Source organism: Cervus canadensis, chromosome 12 (assembly GCF_019320065.1).
Source record: "Cervus canadensis isolate Bull #8, Minnesota chromosome 12, ASM1932006v1, whole genome shotgun sequence".
Classification (NCBI taxonomy): Eukaryota; Metazoa; Chordata; class Mammalia; order Artiodactyla; family Cervidae; genus Cervus; species Cervus canadensis.
In genome coordinates this window covers 49,173,745-49,196,729 of record NC_057397.1, presented here as the reverse complement: position 1 = coordinate 49,196,729, position 22,985 = coordinate 49,173,745, and the positions used below count along the sequence as shown (strand labels likewise).

At 34.5% G+C, this 22,985-nt stretch overlaps 1 protein-coding gene across 1 annotated transcript in view; it reads right to left on the bottom strand.

Annotated features, from left to right (window-relative positions):
- The window catches only part of CSMD3 (CUB and Sushi multiple domains 3), a 1,309,925-nt gene that overhangs the window by 400,470 nt on the left and 886,470 nt on the right, over positions 1-22,985 (bottom strand). Inside the window, exons 20-22 of the mRNA XM_043483744.1 lie at positions 21,313-21,429; positions 15,272-15,487; positions 12,842-13,030 (exon numbers count right to left, since the gene is read on the bottom strand). Of these exons, the coding sequence (XP_043339679.1) occupies positions 12,842-13,030; positions 15,272-15,487; positions 21,313-21,429 (522 nt within the window). The remainder of the gene's footprint in view (positions 1-12,841; positions 13,031-15,271; positions 15,488-21,312; positions 21,430-22,985) is intronic.

Here is a 22,985-nt window from a genome sequence, read left to right as displayed (position 1 = left end):
TGCCTCTGGTACCTTTGTGATTCTTCCTAATGTGAGACCCTTACTATTGCTTTAAGGCCAAGATGCTGAAGCACAGATACCAGTAAATGCCCTACTTTTTGCTCTTCTCTGTAAGTCAGTTCTCTCTAAAGAGTCTGTGTCCTCTATGTCATCCCAGAACTAACTTTCCAATTGGCAGGCAGATTTTGGCTTGCAACAAGATTCACAGTCAGAGCATGAGGACCTATAAAGGAAATGAACTGCTTTTTAGGAGTCTGCTATTTCAGGTCCTCAAAAAAAAAATTTTTTTTAAATTTGTCCAAATAAATCTGAAACTCTAATAATGCAGAGGATCATTTAATGAAAGTATTCTTATAAGTGAATCACCATTCTCTGTCTACTCTAACTTTTTTCATGATGATCATGGTGAATTAACTTTATACTCTGTCCTATGCTCAGAATGGGCCTCTCTGACATGCCACAGTTTATGGCAAACACATAGGAGGTAGAAAGATAACTAAGATACAGCCTTCACCTTCGAGGGCTTCACAGCAATCAGATAAAACAGCATGTATTCACTTGCAGAGTATATCATAAAAAATACTGGGCTGGATGAAGCACAAACTGGAATCAAGATTGCTGGGAGAAATATCAATAATCTCATATATGCAGATGACCACCCTTATGGCAGAACATGAAGAAGAACTAAAGAGCCTCTTGATGAAAGTGAAAGAGGAGAGTGAAAAAGTTGTCTTAAAGCTCAACATTCAGAAAACTAAGATCACGGCATCTGGTCCCATCACTTCATGGCAAATAGATTGGGAAACCGTGGAAACAGTGTCAGACTTTATTTTGGGGGGCTCCAAAATCACTGCAGATGGTGACTGCAGCCATGAAATTAAAAGACACTTGTTCCTTGGAAGAAAAGTTTTGACCAACCTAGACAGCATATTAAAAAGCAGAGACATTACTTTACCAACAAATGTCTGTCTAGTAAAAGCTATAGTTTTTCCAGTAGTCATGTATGAATGTGAGAGCTGGACTATAAAGAAAGCTGAGAGCTGAAAAATTGCTGCTTTTGAACTGTGGTGTTGGAGAAGACTCTTGAGAGTCCCTTGGACTGCAAAGAGATTCAACCAGTCCATCCTAAAGGAAATCAGCCCTGAATATTCATTGGAAGGACTGATGCTGAAGCTGAAACTCCAATACTTTGTCCACCTGATGTGAAGAACTGACTCACTGGAAAAGACAGAACTGGGAAAGACTGAAAGCAGGAGGAAAAGGGGACAACAGCAGATGAGACAATTGAATGGCATCACCTTCTCAATGGACATGAGTTGGAGTAAACTCCAGGAGTTGGTGATGGACAAGGAGGCCTGGCGTGCTACAGTCCATGGGGTTGTAAAGAGTCAGACACGACTCAGCGACTGAACTGAACTGAACTGATTCACTTGCCAACTACAATACAAGAAAAGAAATTCAGGGGATTACTAAGATTATATTACTTACTTAGATTACAAAATGTTCTCCATAAATCTACTTGTTTATAAGTTCTAAATGAAAGAGGAGAATTTCAGCTCACAGTTCTCAATGCAGTTACATTAAGTAGGAAATGTACATTGTTTCTTTCCCATTTACACTGGCTTATTTAATACTTCCATTCTTTATGGCTCATATTTCCATAAAGCAAAATTTGTTCCTAATCTAATGCTGCTTCAAATAAAAATATTGTCAATATATTTATCTAATGAAAATTGTGGAAAATGTTTTTATCAGTTTCCTTCTCATTCCACTGGGGGGGAAATGTCAGCCAGTCTCCTTGTTGAGCTCTCTTTCACTACATATTGGGGAAAGATTTATTCCATATACAGATATGAGATTAAGTATTTTCTCACCATTTTCAATTTTTATAAATTCATGCTTTTGGCTCCTATTATAATTATAGACTTACAATTAGTAGTCTTTACAGGCACTTTCATTGTTTATTGTTTGGTTGACTTATTAGACTTGAGGCATTGTATGTTAATATCCACATAGAAAATGCATTATAAATACTAGAGTGATGGTCCAGGCTGAAAAGGTGTTAGGCTGAATACAGTATCTGTGAAGTATAGCTTTGTTCATATATGTTAAAGTTAGTAAATTGAAAATGCAAAAATAAAGGAGCTTTGCCCCATTATATATTCATTCTTTATCAACTCAACAAATTTACTGAAAGCTTTCTATATGCTAAACACTGATGTAGATAAAAAGGCAATTCAATACAGCATTATGAATCACAGAAAGAGTAAATACAGAAAAGCACATGCAGCCTGTAGGAAAGACATCCAAAACACTCTTTGAAGGTCAAGAAAGACTATCAGGGTAGGTAAATAAGATGAATCTGAAGAATAAATTAGTTAGATGAACTTATGGGGTGAGGATAGGAGTAAGAGAGTAACGTTCAGAATTTATTTTGAGAGCAATGGAAAAAAACGGAAGAATTTAAAGCAAGAGAATGACTCATCAAATTTGTATCATAAGAAATTCAATCTGACTCTACTATTTACTTTGGGGAAAATGGACAAGACTAGAGTCTGTTTGGGCTGTCACAATAATAAAGTAAATAATGAGAGATAATGGTGGCTTTATCGGTGCTTTGGTGGTAGAAATGAAAGCTCAACAGATTAAAATGCAAAGTGTCTTCCAGCCATTGAACAATGCTTTCAGGGCTTTCTCTCATTCTAACTTCACAGGCACCTTTTTAGAGCTAAAGATATTATTTGTTTGCCTGTGTCAGTACAAGTGAGAGTTTGATCATTTGCATATAGAGTAGACCTCAACACATCCTGTGCATCTTAAAATGTAGAACATGCTTGGTGTGTTTGGGAATGGCACGTAGCATCTTGTGAATATAATCCAGGATGCATAAAGGGAAATGACTGTAGAGAGGGCAGTAAGGCCAACCTAAGAAAAGACTTCTGGAATTTCAACCAAATCTAATAGGTATAGAGCTAATAATCTAATAGGCATTTCATTTTTGATGAAAGTGATGAAACAGGACAGTGAAAAAGTTGGCTTAAAATTCAATATTCAGAAAACTAAGATCATGGTCCAGTCCCATCACTTCATGGCAAATAAATGGGGAAACAATGGAAACAGTGAAGATTTTGTTTTGGAGGGCTCCAAAATCACTGCAGATGGTGATTGCACCATGACATTAAAAGACGTTTGTTCCTTGGAAGAAAAGCTATGACCAACCTAGACAGCATATTAAAAAGCAGAGACATTACTTTGCCAACAAAGGTCTATCTAGTCAAAGATATGGTTTTTCCAGTGGTCACGTATGGATGTGAGAGTTGGACCATAAAGAAAGCTGAGTGCTGAAAAATTGATGCCTTTGAACTGTGGTGTTAGAGAAGACTCTTGAGAATTCCTTGGACTGCAAGGAGATCAAACCAGTCAATCATAAAGGAAATCAGTCCTGAATATTCATTAGAAAGATTGATGCTTAGGTTGAAACTCCAATACTTTGTCCACCTGATGCTAAGAACCAACTCATTGGAAACGACCTTGATGCTGGGCAAGATTGAAGGCACGAGGAGAAGGGGATGACAGAGTATGAGATGGTTGGATGGCATCACTGACTCGATGGAGATGAGTTTGAGCAAACTCTGGGAGTTAGTGATGGACAGGAAGACCTGGTATGCTGCAGTCCATGGGGTCACCAAGAAGCGGACACAACTGAGTGACCGAACTGAATAGGCATGGGAAACCACCTAGTAATTTATGCAGAGGATAAAGATGATCTGATTTTTCTAAGGTTTCCTGATGTCAGCTTAAGGTGAGCCTCACATTATATCCACCGTATGGCATTCATGCTTTAATACAGCCCCCACCCATTGAGTTAAGTGGGACCTCTGATTTGTTTTTCATTACTCCTATGATTTTATAACATTCAGAACTGAATCTTGCCAGTGACACTGAGCATCCCAGGTGGCTAAGTGGTAAACAATCCACCTGCAGTGAAGGAGACACGGGTTCAATCCCTGGGTCAGTCAGATCCCTCAGAGGAAGAAACGGCTATCCACTAGTGTTCTTGCCTGGAAAATCCCATGGGCAGAGGAGCCTGGAGGACTACATTTCATAGGGCTGCAACAGTCAGACACAATTGAACACACATGCAGCACACAACAGTGATTACTAGATAGACTTGCTGTTTTGATGAAGGAAGCATCCGAGCTTGGGAAGTTCATATGGCAAGGAACTGTGGTTGGTCCCTAGGAAGTGAGCAAAGGACTGAAGCTCTCAGTCCCACAACAAGAAGGAAGTGAAGACTACCATTAATGATGTGAATTTGGAAGAGGATACTGAACCCCAGTTAAGAATTCTTCCCTGGTCCTTGAGACCCTAAGAGAGGATTCAGTTAAACCGCGTCCATACTCCCTACCTGCAGAAACCAAGAGAAAGTAAATATGCTGTTTTAAACTGCTAAATTAGTGGTAACTTTTTACTCATCAATAAAAGAGAATATCACTAGTAATGCAATAGAAGATAAATTAGATGAGGGAAATTTGGAAATAGGAAGTCCAGCTAGAAAAGAAGAAATGTTATAGTAGGATTATACATGCAATTGCTAAAACATGAGCTGTAATCAGAAGGGGTTGATTTCAAGCTCTTTACCAAGTTAAATAATTAATCTGGCTAGCTTTTAAAACGGGATAGTAATACTCTCTCACATTAGGTAGTTAGAAGAGGAAAAAGGAGTCCAAAATGGTGGTGGCTAAAAGACAAAGGGAAAATCCCATGAAAACGGAACAAAAGAAAATCTGCAGACCAGGAGTGAGAACCTCAGCTGAAACAAACACAACCCCTTCTTGGTTAGCCCTGATTTGCATAGGGCAGGTGCAGGGGGAGGAGACAAAAGGTATAAAAAGAGGGAGCCGAGATGGGTTGAGGCATCTCCTTTGGGGCCCATCTGCCCTCACGTCTCAAAGTGTACTATTCTTTGTTTGCCAAATAAAACTATGAGCTGTAACACTGGTCCGCTGTTTCAAATCTTTGTTGCGGCAAGACAGACTGAGCAAATTACACACTCTCCCGACTGTGTGTGTGTGTGTGTGTAGGCACTGTATGTGCCTATATATATATATACATATATATATATATATATATAGTGTTTAACACAGTGCCTACCACACATTATTATTATTGTGTTGTTATGTTCATCTTTATGAGAATTAATGACAGCTAGACTAAAATAAGGGTAATGAGAATGGAAATGGTGGTAAATTTGAACAATAATTTTGGTAGTAGGTCTCAGTGACTTCTAGTATGGGTAGAAAGAGAGGATAAAGTAAAAGATAACACAATTTCTAGCTTGAATGGTTGAATGAGAATGATACCTAACTAAGATTAGTTCAGGTAGCTAATGATACCTGAACCATATCTGAACTAAGGAGTGCAGAAGGGAGAACTGATTTGGTGGAGGAGATAATGAGTTGTTTTGGAATGTGAAGCAATTTTTCTGTGGGAGGCCATCCATGTGGACCAGCCCAGAGTACCTCTGGGAATACAGACTTGGTACTCAGAAGAGATCTGGGTATATGAAAGGATCTGGAGATGGTAATGAAATTACCCATAAATTGCATCAGTGTTCATACACACTGATGCTATCACTCCAGTATTCTTGGGTTTCCTTTGTGGCTCAGCTGGTAAAGAATCTGCCTGCAATACGAGAGGCCTGGGTTCAAGTCCCGGGTTGGGAAGATCCCCTGGAGAAGGGAAAGGCTATCCACTCCAGTATTCTGGCCTGGAGAATTCTTTGGACTGTATAAGCCATGAGGTCGCAAAGGGTTAGACTCAACTGAGTGACTTTCACTTTCATACACAAACACACACAAACATATACAGTCCTAATACTCTTTCTGTAAAACAAGAGAAATCTCCTAGAAAGTAAATGATATGCTACTTTGAAAAACAGAACCTGTGATGAAAAAAATAGAGAATGGGAAAAGGATCTTTCCTTCTTCCCTTAGGGATGAATGGCTAGTAACTTTAAGCTTGGTAAATCTGCTGCAGAAATCACAAGCTATGACCTGAGGGCCACATCCAGTCTGTTACCTTTGTAGATGAAAGTTTATAGGAATACAAACACATTTATTCATTTGTGTATTATTTATTGTTTCTTTCACAATACAATGTCAGAATTAAATAGCTGTGATTGAAACTGTGTGGGCCACAAAGACTGAAATGTCTACTATCCAGCACTTCATAGAAAAAAAAAAAAAAATTTACTCACCCATGGTCTATTTCATTAAAAAAAAAAGGTTGTCTTTCAAAATAGTGCATAAATAAATAAGGTGATATTCTAATAAGCAGCCATTTAAAAAAAAAACTGGGCTATCTGAAGACCTTTTACTTTAGTCCGTTTCACTTTTTATATTTCATATTCCGTGTTCCCATTTCATTTAATTTATGTTTTCCAATTACTCCACCTCTTCTTTTTTTTTTGATGTTCTTTCTCAAGCCTTTATCAAGCATAGTAGAAAAGCTTTTGTATACATATATATAATAAGTAAGGTAATAAAGAAATGCCACCTGGAACACCACGAATGGGATAGAATAGGATAGTTACAAGTAGTTGTGGAAGTCCCAATAGGGGACTACAGATAGAGAAGGAAACCTAAGAAACTTTGGGAGGCCTTTGTAAGTCAAAGATAGTTCAAGAAGGCTACTGGAACATTATTCAATGAAGCAGGCTTGCTTAATTATAAAACCAGGATATCCCTGGTGGCTCAGAGGGTAAACCGTCTGCCTGCAATAAGGGAAACCTGGGTTCGATCTCTGAGTCAGGAAGATCCTTGGAGAAGGAAATGGCAACCCATGCTGGTATTCTTGCCTGAAAAATCCCATGGATGGAGAAGCCTGGTAAGCTAAGGTCCAGGGGGTCGCAAAGAGTTGGACATGACTGAGCGATTTCACTTTCACTTTCAAACCAAACCACAAGTTGTGCCCCAGGTCACTAGATTGAAGGCCCACCTTTTACAAATATGATAATCCTAGTTTGACCTCACAGGGTCAGACACTTTCCTGACTAGTATCAAGGAGGAGCTAGTGAAGGAGGAGCTAATGATGCATGCCTTAACTCTGCATCTATATCTACCTGAAGAAGGCAGTCTTTTCCCCTCCCTTTCTTTCCCTTATAAATTATAGCCCACTGAATCCTCAGGGCAGAGCTCCCTGCATCTCTTACAAGCATCTTATATTAATAAATCTACTTATTGTTTATCACTTTGAATTCCTTCTGTGCTGGGATCAAAGAACCTGAGTCTCAGTAAGTCCAGACATCGGGTGATTAAAGATTGTGGTTCAAGTCTCAAACTCAGTTTTTGCAGGGTTTGAGTCCTGGCCATGTGGGTTAGAGTCCCAAATTGAGTTTTGGCAGGGTTCCAGTACCCACAGTGTGGGTTCAATCCCAAGCAAGGTTTTGGAAACGTTCAAGTCCCAGCCACGTGAGTTCAAGTTCAAAGCAAGGTTTTGGCAGGGTTTGAGTCCCGGCACATGGGTTTAAGCCCCAATTTTAGCTAAACGATTTCAACCACAACACTGATCTAAAAAGTTTGAGACTTAGTTTCTGGGTTTCTGGCATAACCTTCTACTCATTACTTATAATGTTTCTGTAACAACATTTTCTCAGCTGTCAAGTGGGAATAATATCTCCTCTGCTTACTTCACAAGGTTGCAAGCAAGAAAATCTTTAAAAAAATATAAAGCACCAAACTATAAGCTAATAATACAGACTTTTTATATTGCCAAATCAAGAAAATGCACCTAATAATAATTATATAAGAAAAATATATACATTTGTATACATAATTTATCAAACTATTTTAAGAATCAGACACAACTGAGCAACTCAACTGAACTGAACTTATAAGAGATGTTTGGGTTGAGTAGAACTCATATTGGTATTATCCTTTCCAGAAAAGAGAAGCACAGAAAATTAAGATATTTGCTTGAAATCATCCAACTAATTAATGGTAGTGTCTGTGAGCTGGTGAAATACCTTAATCCTAATTTGCTTTCTACGACACTATATTTCTACAATGCCAACTAACAATAAATCAGTCATATCTGACATAGCAAGTGGGTATCTGAGATACAAGAGAGTTCAGAAGTTAAGATGAAATAAAAAGAATTTGTTCAAAAATGAACTGTCTTTTCAAGTGCAATTGATCCTTTCTTGTTCTGAATTTTTAATAAAAATTTCATCTTAGAATAATTTTAGATTTAAACGAAGTTATAATGATAGTACAGAGAATCCCGAATCCCCAGATAAGCTTTACTTTGTTTCCCATATTTTTAAAATTCATTTTAAAACTAAATAATAAGTAACCATCAGTATATATCATCTAAAAGTTCAGAAGAGTGAGAAGCCTATGTAGATGTGTAATGTGGAGTTATCATTTTTCTCATTTCACTCATGACCTAGGAAAGATGCTACTTCTCCAAGGTCAGATAAAAAATTGATGATTCATAAAATTAGAAATAGAAGTTGATGTGTTAAATAAACTATAAGGATGAATGAATGAATGTCTTTAAAATGACTTTCAAATTTATGGACTTCTTAAAATATGTGGATTCTTGCCTAAAGAAAAATTATTAATATTTAACCTGCTGATTTACTTTCCAAAACAAACTACTTCCATTAGGTCCTTGTTTATTTGCAACATGACCTGGCATGGTTCCTGATATGTTTGGAAGCTAAATGAAGACACGTTAGGTTTTTTTTTTTTTTTTTTTTAATCTAGAAGGATGACAAGAGAACTACCAGGTTTTTTGTTTGTTTGTTTTTTGCATTATTTGTAATGTGTATTTTAGAAAGGGAAATCAAATATTTTTTGACCAAAAACAAGTCAATGTTTCTTATTTTCAAAGTAATCACATATTTTTACACTTTTTTTTCTTTCTTTCTTTTTTTTTTTTTTTTTGCTTTTAGATATTTGGTTAAAATATGTGACCATTTTCACAGAAACGTGGATCACCAGGATAATCACTTAGGTATAAAATATATCCACTGAAATATCATTTTACATGTTAATTATTTTTACTTTTTTCAAAATGGAAAACATAAGTATAGATATGTATTTCTTTAAAAGTTAAAACTTTCATCTTGATAACTAAGTAGTAAATAGGATTATGTGTGTGAAGTACTCAGCTGCTGATAGCATAGTAAAAATTTTTCATCTCCTCCTTTCCTTCTCTTTCCTCTCCTGCTGGTTGGTGAAAGTTACTCTTCACTGCTATCAGTTATCATGGCCCTTAGGAGAACTGACTATAAGGTGGTGGAGATAGTTGTAGGCACAAAGAAAAGGGACTGAGTTTAGTTGAGCAAGTGTCACTTGTTGAGTGGTACATTAGGTGATTTACATGTATTTTATGTCTTAGAGCTATAAACTATCTTGCAGCATGGATGTAATTATCACATTTTAGAAAACATCACATTTGAGAAAACTTGGCAGGAAAGAGATCTGAACAACTTTCTAAAGATCACATAACTTAGGAAAGAAAGAAATGTAAATATAAACTATGTGCCCACAACAGACACCACTCCTTAGGGAGAAGAATCCCTGTAACACCCACTCGATGGTGTGTTATGATCTCAACTGCTATCAAGATTCTTTTCCTGCCTCTACAAATTTCCCTGTGCTTGGGATAGTATGGATACTAACGTAAGTGAAGTAAGTCAAGAGAGAAAAATACAATGACTGTATGATGTCCCTTATACGTGGAATCTAAAAAACAAAACAAACAAATTGAAACAGAAACAGACTCATACATACAAAGAACAAATTGGTGGCTGCCAGAGGTGAGGGAAGTGGGGGATCAATGAGATAAGTGAAAGGGTTTAAGAGGTACAAACTTCCAATTATAAAATAAATAAGTCCCAGGGATGTAATGTACAGAATAAGGAATATTGCAGTAACTCTATATGGTGGCAGATGGTTACTAGACTTATCATGGTAATAAATCCATAATGTATATAAAAGTTGAATCACTATGTTGTACACCTTAGACTAATATAAGATTGTATATCAACTATACTTCAACAAAATAATTTAAAATTAAATGTTCCCCTGCACTTAAGTAACCTCAATAAATGGGTCACAGTAGAAGAGGTTTCTTCCAATTAAAATAGAGGATAGCCTAAGAAGTTTTCTGAAGCCATATATCAATTATAATTATATCAAATATAATCAATTATAATTAATAATAATATAAAAAATAATTATAATATCTCAACTTTACTGAAGCCTCCAGTCAAAGACAGCAGTGTGCTTTTGTAAATGGAGCATAAGTCTGGGCCTCAGAACTTGTGACAGGCATGATTCTGACTCAGTTTGTGTGCAATCTTAAGCTTTTAATAGACATAACTTCCTTGATAATATTGTTATGCTAAAGCTACTTTCAAAGTATAGGTTGATTTTTGGAATGGGACACTACACTAAATTATGCTTTACAGACTGTAAAGACAATATTATGGTGTTATTATATTTTGTTATTTTTTAAAAATATTACCTCGAAACATAAATGACGAGGTTATTTAGGAAATTCCTTAAATGAAAATACTATTTATTATTCATCTAACGTCTAGAATTAAGACACTTTTCATCAAATTCTACCCACAGAAACAGAAAGACACTAACCAATTTATACTGTAAATATAGAATCAAAATGAAAGTAAAACATAAACAAAAAGCAAGTTTCCAAAAACCGCTTTATCTTTGCCTTACTGCTCAGAATCAGGCACGGTCTTATGTAACCTAGGTACACATAAGTCTTTTTAGTAAATGCTAGTATTAGTTTTACACTTGAAATGAAATTTGAAATTGCATCTATTGTTTGTTCTGGGAATGCCCCTGTTTGCAATCCTGTGCCAAGGAAAAACTACCTAGATTCCAGATAACCAAAGCAGAGGCAAATTTTTGGAATATAACTTACTCATAATTAGGCCACTGTCTATAATATAAACTTTCTATGAGGCTGGCAATACTGAGGACTAAGTGATGTTTTTAAGCAAGTATGCGCTAGAGAAGGGCTTCCCTGGTGGCTTGTTGACTTTAGAGATACATTACATGAGAACTACAAAGAATCTAAGAAGAAATAAAATTTGTCCAAATAAACTAACATTGCAGATTATTCTCAATATAATAACAGTTATAACAACATCTAAATTCTGAACTCCAATATTCCAGTAATTGTATTGGGTGTCTACCAGCATGGCTGATCTTTTTTAACCCTCATAACTAACATTAACATAATGTTGCAACCATTTTGCTGATAAGAAAAATAAAGTTTAGAAAAGTGAATTAACCTAGTATCAAATGACCAGAATATAAAGACAAACACCCTATTCCCAAGGTTTTCATTAATTGATCTTTGAAAATATTCACACCAAATGAAAATGGAAACAGGGACAATTCAGATACAGAGGAGAATTCCAAATTTGGCAACAGTAGAAAAAATGAAACAAAGGAAAATAAACAAACAAACAAAAAAAACAAACATAGAAACAAAACCAGAAAGACTACACTCTATATATCTCCTTGGAAAAGATGTTCTGGGAGTATCACAACCCCAGCATTAAGTATTTGTGGTAGTTTGTGTCATTTCTATACAAGCTGTGATTTTAAAAAGAAATTTCATCTGTTAAATATCAGCTTCTCTGTTATATAACACTTATGGGCTGTGAAAACAATCTCATCACTATAAAATCCTTCAGACCCATATTAACCTGAAATATCAATTTTGTTTTACTAGATTTAAGGATTCACAGGATTTACTAGCTTTTACTAGATTTAAGGATTCCCACAACATTCCATACAGTGAGCAATGTATGGACTAAGTCACAGAAGGAATCCTCTTCTTCATTTGTTTTAATCTAGAGGGAATTTGCCTCCATTAAAATAAGAAAAAAAGGATAAAGTCTTAAACCACAGATCAAAGCTCTACAAATTCGCCTGAATTTGTAGTATAACTTACAAACATCTGTGACCCACAAATTTATAATTAAATTCAAGTTCAATACAATTGAGAGTTTTAAGAGCTTTTTGGAATAGCAAAATCACTTGTATCTTGTTCTATTTTAAAAATGAGTACTGATAACCACTGAATTGGGTGATCACCTAAAGAAATTCTTGTTTATTTCCTATATAAATAGAAAATGATTTTAAGTCCTAGTGAAAAGTCCTTCATTTCTCTACAGATAATTTTTTTCTTTTTGTCAGTCAAACTATTCATTTCCAAAGGTTGAGATGGTGCTCCAAATATTCAATACTTTAATTACTGCTATTCTTTATCTCACAACATGAAATGAATTCCCATCAGAATTCATCTATCATAATAGATTATTCTGTAGATTGCATTTTTGAGGCAATACTTGCCTTGATAACTCAAATTCTCTACTACTTTCTCTTGTAATCATCTTTCATACATGTTAATTCTAAGTTATAAAATATTGTCAAAACTTCAGTCAGAAATCATGAAAAACCAATTATTAATAAAATAAAGGAATGCAACTGTCTGTAAGCTTTCAAAATATGATTCTATCATCTATCTATTATCTGTCTCTCTAACCATCTCTTCATTCCTTATTCCCATCATCTGAAAACAAATTTAGAAGCATGGTAAGCTGAATGGAGCAGTTGAGAAGATAATTGTGGTATACCAGATTGCCAAGTCAAAAAAAACTTGAAATAATTAATATGAAATAAATGAAGGAATTCAACAGATTACATATTTTAAAAAAAGGGTGTATAATCATGCAACTCCATGGACAGTGACTACACATACAAGCAAATGAAAGCAGCTGACCACGTACCCACACACCTTGGCAGAGGTGCACTCCACACTCGTCGGCCACCACCAAGACAGATGATCTCTGACGTCCCTTCCAGACGATAACCTGATGAGCATGAGAAGGTCAGAGTGTCACCAACCCCAAAGGTGAACCCAATTCGGTTACCATATTGAGGAGTTCCAGGATCTTCACAAGGTTCCAGATTATACTCTGTAATTAGATGAAGAGGAAAACAAAGGAAACAGTAGTAACTTTTAAGGGTATACTTCTATGTTTTGTAAACTGGTTGCTTTCAGGGCCAGCCATATATTTCAAAAATGCCTCTAAGTATAATTGTGGGCTTCCCCCTCCGTGGCTCAGGGGTGAAGAATCCTCCTGCGATGCAGCAGACACAGAAGTGAGTTCTATCTCTGGGCTGGGAAGATCCCCTGGAGAAGGGCATGGCAACCCACTGCAGTATTCTTGCCTGGGAAAGCCCATGGCCTGGGAAAGCCCTGGTGGGCTACAGTCCATAGAGTCCCAAAGAGTCAGACAAGACTGAGGTGACTGAGCACACATAGGTATAATTAGGGTATGTGCTATGGCATACATAATTTTCTTCTACTGTGAAAGACCTGCAAGGAGATCAAACCAGTCAACCCTAAAGGAAATCAGTCCTGATACTCATTGAAAGAAATGAAGCTGAAGCTGAAACTCCAATACTTTGATCACCTGATGCGAAGAACAGACTCATTCGAAAAGACCCTGATGCTGAGAAAGGTGGAAGGAGGATTGAAAACAAAGATTGAAGTAGAAGGAGAAGGGGACGACAGAATGAGATGGTTGGATGGCATCACCGACTCGATGGACATGAGTTTGAGCAAGTGATGCAGCAAGTTTGAGCAGCTCTGGAGCTGGTGATGGACAGGGAAGCCTGGCGTGCTGCAGTCTATGGGGTCGCAAAGACATGACTGTGTGACTGAACTGAACTGAACTGTGAAAGACCTAGTAATATAATAAATACTTCTATGTGTGAAACGAAATAAAGATGAGAAAGTGTCACCTTGAGAATGATACATTGGAAAGGAAGATATTTACCTTGTATTTTTTTTTTCTGTATTAGAAACATTTTGTTTCTTAGATTTTTTACTTAAAATAATGACATGATAGATTCATATTTTCAAATGCAAAATAGCATTTGGAATGAAATCATTTGCATTTTGAAATGACATTTACTTAATGGTTTTAGTCTAAATGACAAAGGCTCTTGTGCCTGTAGTATACAAGGAATTCTATTAATACATATTCTGAAAAATATGTGACTTCAGAAGCAAGAGTTTATGTAAGACTGACTGTCCACAAACTGAAAATTGTATATTATAGATTTATACAAGAAAATTTCCTCAAGCAATGAATGAACATCATGAAAATAAATCATTAAACACTCTTCAGGGTATGACAGACTAAATTTAATTAACCATAATATTATAACTTATATACAGTCTTAAGAAGAAGTAGCTTATCTAAAAACATTCCCAGAACACACAGTACCTAACTGCAGTGGAGAACAAAGGGATTGCTTCATGTTGATGAGCTATTGTTTTATTAACATTCTAGGTTAAAACTGATTATGCTCATTTATTCTTCTCTATGAAATACCTTATTTTAGAAGACAAATATCTCCATGCAAATATTGGAATAACAACTGAAGAACAAAATCAGTATTTATTATTTTATTTATATATTTGTAATATACATTATTAATATAATTATGTATAATTATAATATTGTAAATTTAATATTATAAAGTTGGCAAAAGATTTACTTATTGTTTCTGTATTCTCTTTCACTATTCCATTTAACTAAAAAGTAGAACTAACAAGAATATTTCTTTGTTCAGTTTGGTCTTATAATTTTTTTCCCTTATAATCCAAGTTATATTATTGCCTATAGATATAATACTGCCTATAGAGGTTATTCTAGAATAAAAAGAATAACAAAATTAACTTGCCTCTAGATCATCTAGTTCCAAATGAATATATTAATCTTAATCTTGGCCTGTAAAAAATGACTTTTTCCAGAAACACAAAACTAGAATATCACTGGTTTAATTCACATTTTATTAATGGACTAAGTAAACCTTTACATATATGTAAGGGCTTCCACTTTAAGTTCACTTGACATTTTTAGCAAGCTTTCCTCTCAGCATTCTATAGAATATAAGTTAAAGAAATGTATTTATTGTATTTCTAGTAAATTTTTGTGAATTGATTTCTTTTTTTGCTACTGTTTTAAGGTTCCCTTTAATATATTACTATAGTCAATCTTCAAGGCACTTCAAACTTTCCTTAAAATTTGTTGGCAGATAGCTTTTTTGCTTTCATCTTTTTTTGTCTCATTTTCTCTCTGTTTGGTCATGCATAAGCTATTTTCATACTTTTAAAACTCTGGTTTTAAAACTTATTTTCTTACCAGAGAATGTAATGTTGAATCCTTCATAGGATATTGAGAAATCAGAAATGAAGCGCAACTGAGCCCTGAAATTTCCATAGAGACCAGCATTGATTGTTGAAGGAAGTTCTGAACCAGTCAGGCGTGCCAGTGGTTGGGTAAAACTGCCATTCTCTGTAATCAGTAAGTAGTCATGATGGTCTTCCAAATGAAAGGTATGGAATTTGAACTGTACACCTAATAAGGAAAAGAGGAAAATTAGACTTATAAAGTATATTAGTAAAACACACAGAGTTACCAAACTAACAAAAATCAGGACTCATAACAGATTTTTGTAAAAATGAAAGGCACTGCTATAAAATATTCTGAATATATAATACAATTATTATAGCTTTCTTTTGTTTTGAGTTTTTCTGTTTGGCTGTTTCCTTATAGCTTCTCTATAAGGTTTATAATGAGTCATGTCTTGGAAACTGCTTGGAAATAAAATTTTAAAATTACTGTCTAAAAAGAAATTACATGCATTTTCTGAAAATTTCAAGGAAAACTTATACACTTTATTTAAATAGAAGTGTTTTGGCAAAAGTAACCACTCATTCAACTTCTAATAGGATAGACTACTCTGTTAATACCTAACAGAATTTTAAATTTTCCCATGTATTCATCTCAGTACATATCAAAACAAGCATATTTTTCTAAGAAAAACATGCAGACTGAGTGTCTGATTTTTTTTTCTTTTTTGTTCATTTGCTCTTCTGACTATTTTTCTTATTTTTAGTCTCTGACCAAAATCTAATTCACTTTATCTGAACTTTCGCTCATGTTAAAGTGCTCAGCAACTCTTTGTAGTTTATATAATGGATTCATATAAGGCATACTCTTTTTGCTCTGAGTTCTTTAGCGTGCATGATCAGTCTCAAAGTCATGTCCAACTTGTTGCCACCCCAGGGACTGTAACCCACCAGGTTCCTCTGTCCATAGTATTTTAGATAAGAATACTGGAGTGGGCTGCCATTTCCTCCTCCAGGGGATCTTTCTGATCCAGATCAAACCCGCATCTCCTGCATTGTAGGTGGATTTTTTACCACTGAGCCCCCTGGGAAGCTCCTGAGTTTCTTTCACTCACCACTAAGTGTGTGAGATTTATCTCTACTTTTGTGTGTAATTTTAAGTTGTTTTAGAGATCCATTTTGTGAATACAACACACTCATTTGTCTGTTCAAAAGTTAATGGTCATTTAGGTAATTGACATTTTAACTTGAATGCAGAAAATGCTGCTATGAGCATTCAAGTATGTCTTTTGAAGAACATATTTGCTTATTTCTGCTGGATTGATACCTAGGAGTAGAATTACTGGCTCATGGGAAATTTATATATATATATATATATAAATATACATATTTCAGCTTTAATAGATACTGTTTCACAAAGTGGCTATGTCAATTTACACTTTCATCAACAAATCCAATTGGTATCTTCATCAATATTTGAAAGTTTAAATTTCTTTTTTTTATTTGTTCTGTCCTGGTGAGTATGGTATGTCATTGCATTGTGGTCTTATGCGACTGTTTAATGACACTATCTCAAATGCATGTAATAACCTAACAGTTACACACACACACACACACACACACATCCTATACTGTTTGTAAGATATGCTTATGTGTGTGCTCAGTTGCTCAGTTGTGTCCGACCATTTGCCACTATGGATTGTAGCCAGCGAGACCCCTCTGACATGGGATTTTCCAAGCTAGAATACTAGAGTGGGTTTCCATATCCTCCTTCAGGGGATTTCCCGACCCATGGATCAAACCCACATCTCCTGTGTCTCCTGCATCAGCAGGCAGATTCTTTACCACTGAGCCACCTGGGATGCTGTATGTAAGTATCAAATGAAATAAAGGATGATATCACATTCATCTTTCTTTTGAAGTGCTTAATAAATTTTCTTATTTGATCTAAAAGAATCACCAAAAGCTTCAGCAAAAACCCAGTAACATGAGTTACTGGGTAATGATAAAATAACATTCTTAATGCTATTTATCAACTTTATAGTTCTAAATGATGGATTGTTTTGGAGTCTTCATTGCTTTTTTAAAAAATTGAAGTATGGTTGATTTACAAAGTTGTTAGTTAGTTTCAGGTATACAGCAAAGTGATTCAGATATATGTGTGTGTGTGTATATTCTTTTTCATATTATTTTCCAGTATAGATTATTACAAGATGCTGAATATAGTTCCCTGTGATATACAGTAAGCCCTTGTTGTTTATCTATTTTATTTAATCCCAAACTCCTAATTTATCACTTGTTTGCTAATAAAGCAAAAAGTGAAATAAAATGAGACCAGAAAATAAACTGACAATAGAAGTAATGATGAGTTATTATTGCCAGTGATTATGAGTTATTATAGGCCAGTGATTTCAACTTGGAAAATACTTGGAATATACAATGATACTCTTTTTCAAAATATAACACATTTTTTTCTCTCACTCACAATGAGCCCTTTTTAGGACTGAGTCCAGAAAGTCAGTGTCTCAAAAGTTCTTCAATATAAATGTGGCATTTGACACTAGACAGATGTAAATGAGAAAGACAACATAGCAAGGAGAGGATACTCTGCCATCTAGATTTACTGATATTTAAATTTACAAATTAACATGAGTGGAAGTTAAGATAAAGTGAATTAGATTTTGGTCAGACACTAAAATTAAGAAAAATAGTCAGAAGAGCAAATGAACAAAACAGAAAAAAAAAATCAATCTATCAGTCTGCATGTTTTTCTTAGAAAAATATGCTTATTCTGATATGTACTGAAATTAATACATGGGGAAATTTAATATTCTGTTAGGGAGTGGTGCTAATAAGCCCATTGTCAAGTATTACATGCATAGCTTTTTCTGAGATGCACTTTCTCCATCTGAGAAAATGGATTCTAATAGAGTTGCCCGAAAGTTTAAATTAGACAATATAGGGGATCACTTGGCACAGTTCTTTCACAGAGGAAGTACTTAGCAACTCTTAGCTATCATTTATTGTTTAATCCTTCAACCTGAAAGTCAATTGTTTTCATGTCACTCTGCCCTAGTCAACTACTTTAAAAAATGAAGCCTCTGTTTATCAGATTATGTTTTAAACAATAAAATCTGTGTTCACTGCAGGAAAACAACATAAGACCTTCTAATGAAAGGCAATTAATCTAAATAATAAAATGATACTAAGAACCTACTATATTATAAGCATTATAGAATATAAAAAATGAGAAGACTGTAAATAACTCAGAGTCTATCTAAGGGGAAAAGATACATAAACTAAAGTTTTAAACATTTTGCTAAGTGCTATGAAAGTAATTAATGTGAGTCAATATCGGAGCATAAACTTTAAGAGGTAGGTTGTCAGAGGGATTAGCAGATGCTTCTGAAGGCAATGACCTTTAAAAGTGAACAGCTCTTTGTGGAAGAGCAACCCTTGGATGGACATTTCAGGAAGTAGAAGTGGACAGGCAAAGACATACAATCTTAATAGGGCAGTGGGTGTGAAGAATAGTGAGAAAAAGTAAGTGGTTACAACATCATAGTACTGTCCCATAAAGTGCTAATTCAAAAAGTCCTATTAAGGTAATTTTTGTTACGTAAATATATGAAAAACTTGGGCTTGAAGTAAAAATATTATTAATATCTAGGTTGTAGTTATAGTTACGACTAATTTTGACCTTGAGGGTGCAATATTGATGTGCATTTGTGTATCTATGTGTGTATACAGGCTGGGTGAGAAGTTTAACTATATTACCTTGATAATTTCTCCCAACATTAAGAGATTATTCTTCACAAAACTTTGACTACACTTTGGAATAGTTGTACTTTGAACAAATTTTGTTGACTCTTACAAGAAAAGCACATAATCTGCATTTCATGCCATGTAAATACAGATTTAATTAACACTTGCAACGTCTGAAGGTGCAAAACCTTAAGTGTTAATTAAACCTCTATTTACATAGCAAGCAGTATGTAGCTCTCCATTTTCTTGTATAATACAAAGAAGTTTATTTTAAACTCCATTAATTTGCTACACAGTGGGATAATAGGATGCTTTGGTTAACTTCCAACAAATAGTCTTCTATTATGGAGAACAACAAAAATGACAGTTTATGAAGTCTTCCACGTCATTCCTGCAGTAAATATGAGAATACTCATTTTAACAGCATTTTTTTCTCAATAATATTTAATTTTCATTTAAAGAACCATCCTTATATTACCCTCACCATCAATGAAAGGATGTATAATTTCTATAAAGGCTAACCAACTGTATCTCAAATATTCTATCAGAACTGCAGATATATCTCACATAGTTAAACAGAAGTGTAAAAAACATTGTGCATTGTCATATAGAGTGAAGTAAGAAAAACAACAAATATTGTATATCTCTTATATGTGGAATCTATAAAAATGGTACAGATGCATTTATTGGCAAAGTGGAAATAGAGTCGTAAATGTAGACAACAAACATGGTTACTGATGGCGGGGGAAGGAGGAGTGGGACAAATTGGGAGATGGGATTGACGTGCATATACCACTATGTACAAAACAGATAACTAATGAGAACCTGCTGTTTAGCACATGGAACTCAACTCAAGAGTCTGCGGTGAACCAAATGAGAAGAAAATCTAAAAAAAAGTCTTACACATAGGATACTTGTATATGTATAACCAGTTCACTTCATTGTACGGCAGAAATTAACACACCATTGTAAAGCAACTATATTCCAATAAAATTAAAAAGCAAAATAAAATAACACATTGTGTAAAAACCACAATGGATTCAAATGTTTCAAATAAAGCTTTAATTTTTAAAACTGTAACAACATCACCTTCTCATGGCTAGGATTTGGGTTTTTTATTTTTAGATCTTTGATAGTAAAGCTAATAAGTACAATGTAATGTGTGTGCTGTTGCTCAGTCATGTCCGACTCTTTACGACTCCATGGAATGTAACCTGCCAGGCTCCTCTGTCCATGAGGATTCTCCAGGCAAGAATACTGGAGTGGGCTGCCATGCCCTCCTCCAGGGGATCTTCTGAACCCAGGGATCGAACCTAAGTGTCCCTCATTGCAGGCAGATGTTTACTGACTGAGCCACCAGGGAAACCCAAGAACACTGGGTAACCTATCCCTTCTCTGAATCAAACTGGAGTCTCATGAATTGCAGGTGGATTCTTTACCAGCTGAGCTACCAGGAAGCCCATGTACAATTTAATAGTAAAAACAATAAGAATAATATTTCCCTAAAGCAGTTTTTAACATATGAATAAATTCGTTTCTAAAATATTAGCATATAGATATTTTCAGGTAAATAATTTTCATCCATTTTTGTTTTGATATTTAGAATGCCCATTTTCCCACTGTCAAGCTATTACCTTAAACCACTTATATTGCTAATATGCATTGAATATTTTGGTCACATTGCATGAATATATCATATTTAGTACTACAAGGACTTTTATTTATTTGTTCAAAGGACATTTATTAAGCTCTACTATAAGCACAGTGCAATTTTATACTTTCACTCAACTGTGTGAGAACCAACTGCAGTAAGAGACAAATATTTCTAGGACAGTTATAAATTTATATATGGTATATGGTTATGATAAATAATCATAACCATTTTGAAACAAGTGTATATAAACATGTATTGTTTACAATCAGTGTAGTACTTCAGAGTATCTATTTCCCTTTGAATTTTTGAAGTCAACCTCTTAACACCATGCCAGAGACAAAAGACATCCTCTTTGAGATTTTATTGATATGAAAATTTCAAATTACATTAGTTTATTATATATAAATAAATATACTACCATTCTGAAAAAAATCATATGAGCATGTTATAATAGTACAGAAAAGTAAATATAATCCTCTGCTGCAGTTATTCAAACTGAATTTTGTATTAGCATATTTTAGTATTGATCTGTTTTTGCTCATGCAAAATGACTTTGTAAAGGACAATGAAATAAAAATATATGCAATGTAAATTCAGAAAATAGCCCATTATCATTGCATGAGACAAATTACCTTTTCCATGGGTTACATCTACGGTCCATGTACAATTCAGAGAATTTGGATAAAATTCTGGGTAACCGGGTGATAAGATTGTTCCACTAGGCCCTCTAACATCTCCTCCACATAGTGCTGAAAATACAAAGAAATATAGTCATATGATTACTGTTAGAGAGGCAAAGGCTGAACAAATCTCTTTTGAAATAGAAGGAGTCTGATTATCTTTGCTTAAGTTACTTCCTGGAAATAACATGAGTGTGTAAAGACCTCTTGCAATATTAGAAATTAATTTCATCCTTTGAAACACTAGAGAAGAAAAAGGTATTTAATTGTATCTGAGAATTAATACCAGCCCCAAAAGAATTTAGCTCAACCTTCATATTTGCATTTAAAGTACATACTTATATATTTCTAATTACAAGCAACATTTGCATAAATTGGTTGTAAATTAAACATGAGTAATTAATTGTTTAGCAGTTGCTCTTTTACTAAGCTTTAAGAAAACAACTTGTTAATTACACAAAATTATTTATTTTAGATTCCTAAAGGGATAGGTGTCATTCTTCACAGAATTCTTTTTGAAATAGTGGAGTAAACTGAAATTTTGAAAGCTGTTTCTGAACTTGTGCATTTCTCTGGGAAACATAATGAATAAAAAGAGTTTTCTTAAAGGATATTTAGTTTTTAGTAAATACTCCAAGATAATAAAAATAAAGATTTATGAACTGAGGTAAAAGAAATTAAAATTTGATTCAATGTTTATTTACTGTAGACTAAATCACAGTTTACAATGCCTTCTACCACCAGTGGTTATGATAGACCAGATAATTTTATCAGCATTAAAACTAAAGGAAACCTAGATATAGTTTAACTTACATGCAGCATACATCATGCAAAATACTGGTCTGGATGAATCACAAGCTGGATTCAAGTTTGTTGTGAGAAATATCGACAACCTCAGATATGCAGATGTTACCACTTTAATAGCAGAAAGTGAAAAGGAACTAGAGCCTCTTGATGAGGGTGAAAGAGGGGAGTGAAAAAGCTGGCTTAAAATTCAACATTCATCATGGCATCCGATCCCATCACATTATGGTGAAAAGAAGGGGAAAAAGTGATACATTTTATTTTCTTGGACTCCAAAATCACTGCAGATGATGACTTCACATATGTTTGGCTTTTTAGCATTCTACTTCAAATGATCAATCTCTATAAACATTATTAAAAGGTATCATTCACTTAATCAGAGATTCATTTACTACTTTCTTCTTCAAATCACTCTCTCTTTAAGCATCTCAAACCTAAATGTGTCAATATACTTGTTTATGTTATTATCTTTAATTGATTTACATGTTATAGATTCTCATTTGTCAATGGTCTGTATGTGATTAAAACAGTCTTCCATTATCATCAGTAGCAGGAGCATTTTCATCAACCAAATGAAATCTTTCATCTTTGTAAATGAGATCATTTTATATTGCAAATATTTAGAATTATATTTATTTTACAGGCTTTTTGAATAATTACAAAAGATTAGCTCCATGTGCATTGATATAATGCACAGAGATAGATGCTAATGCAAGTGTGAATTGTCTTGAATTTTAATTAATTACCCAGTATTCTCTCAATCTGATGATGCTTGCCTCTCTATAAAGGTCCCTTCCTGTTAAAGCTAAGAAAATGCAAGA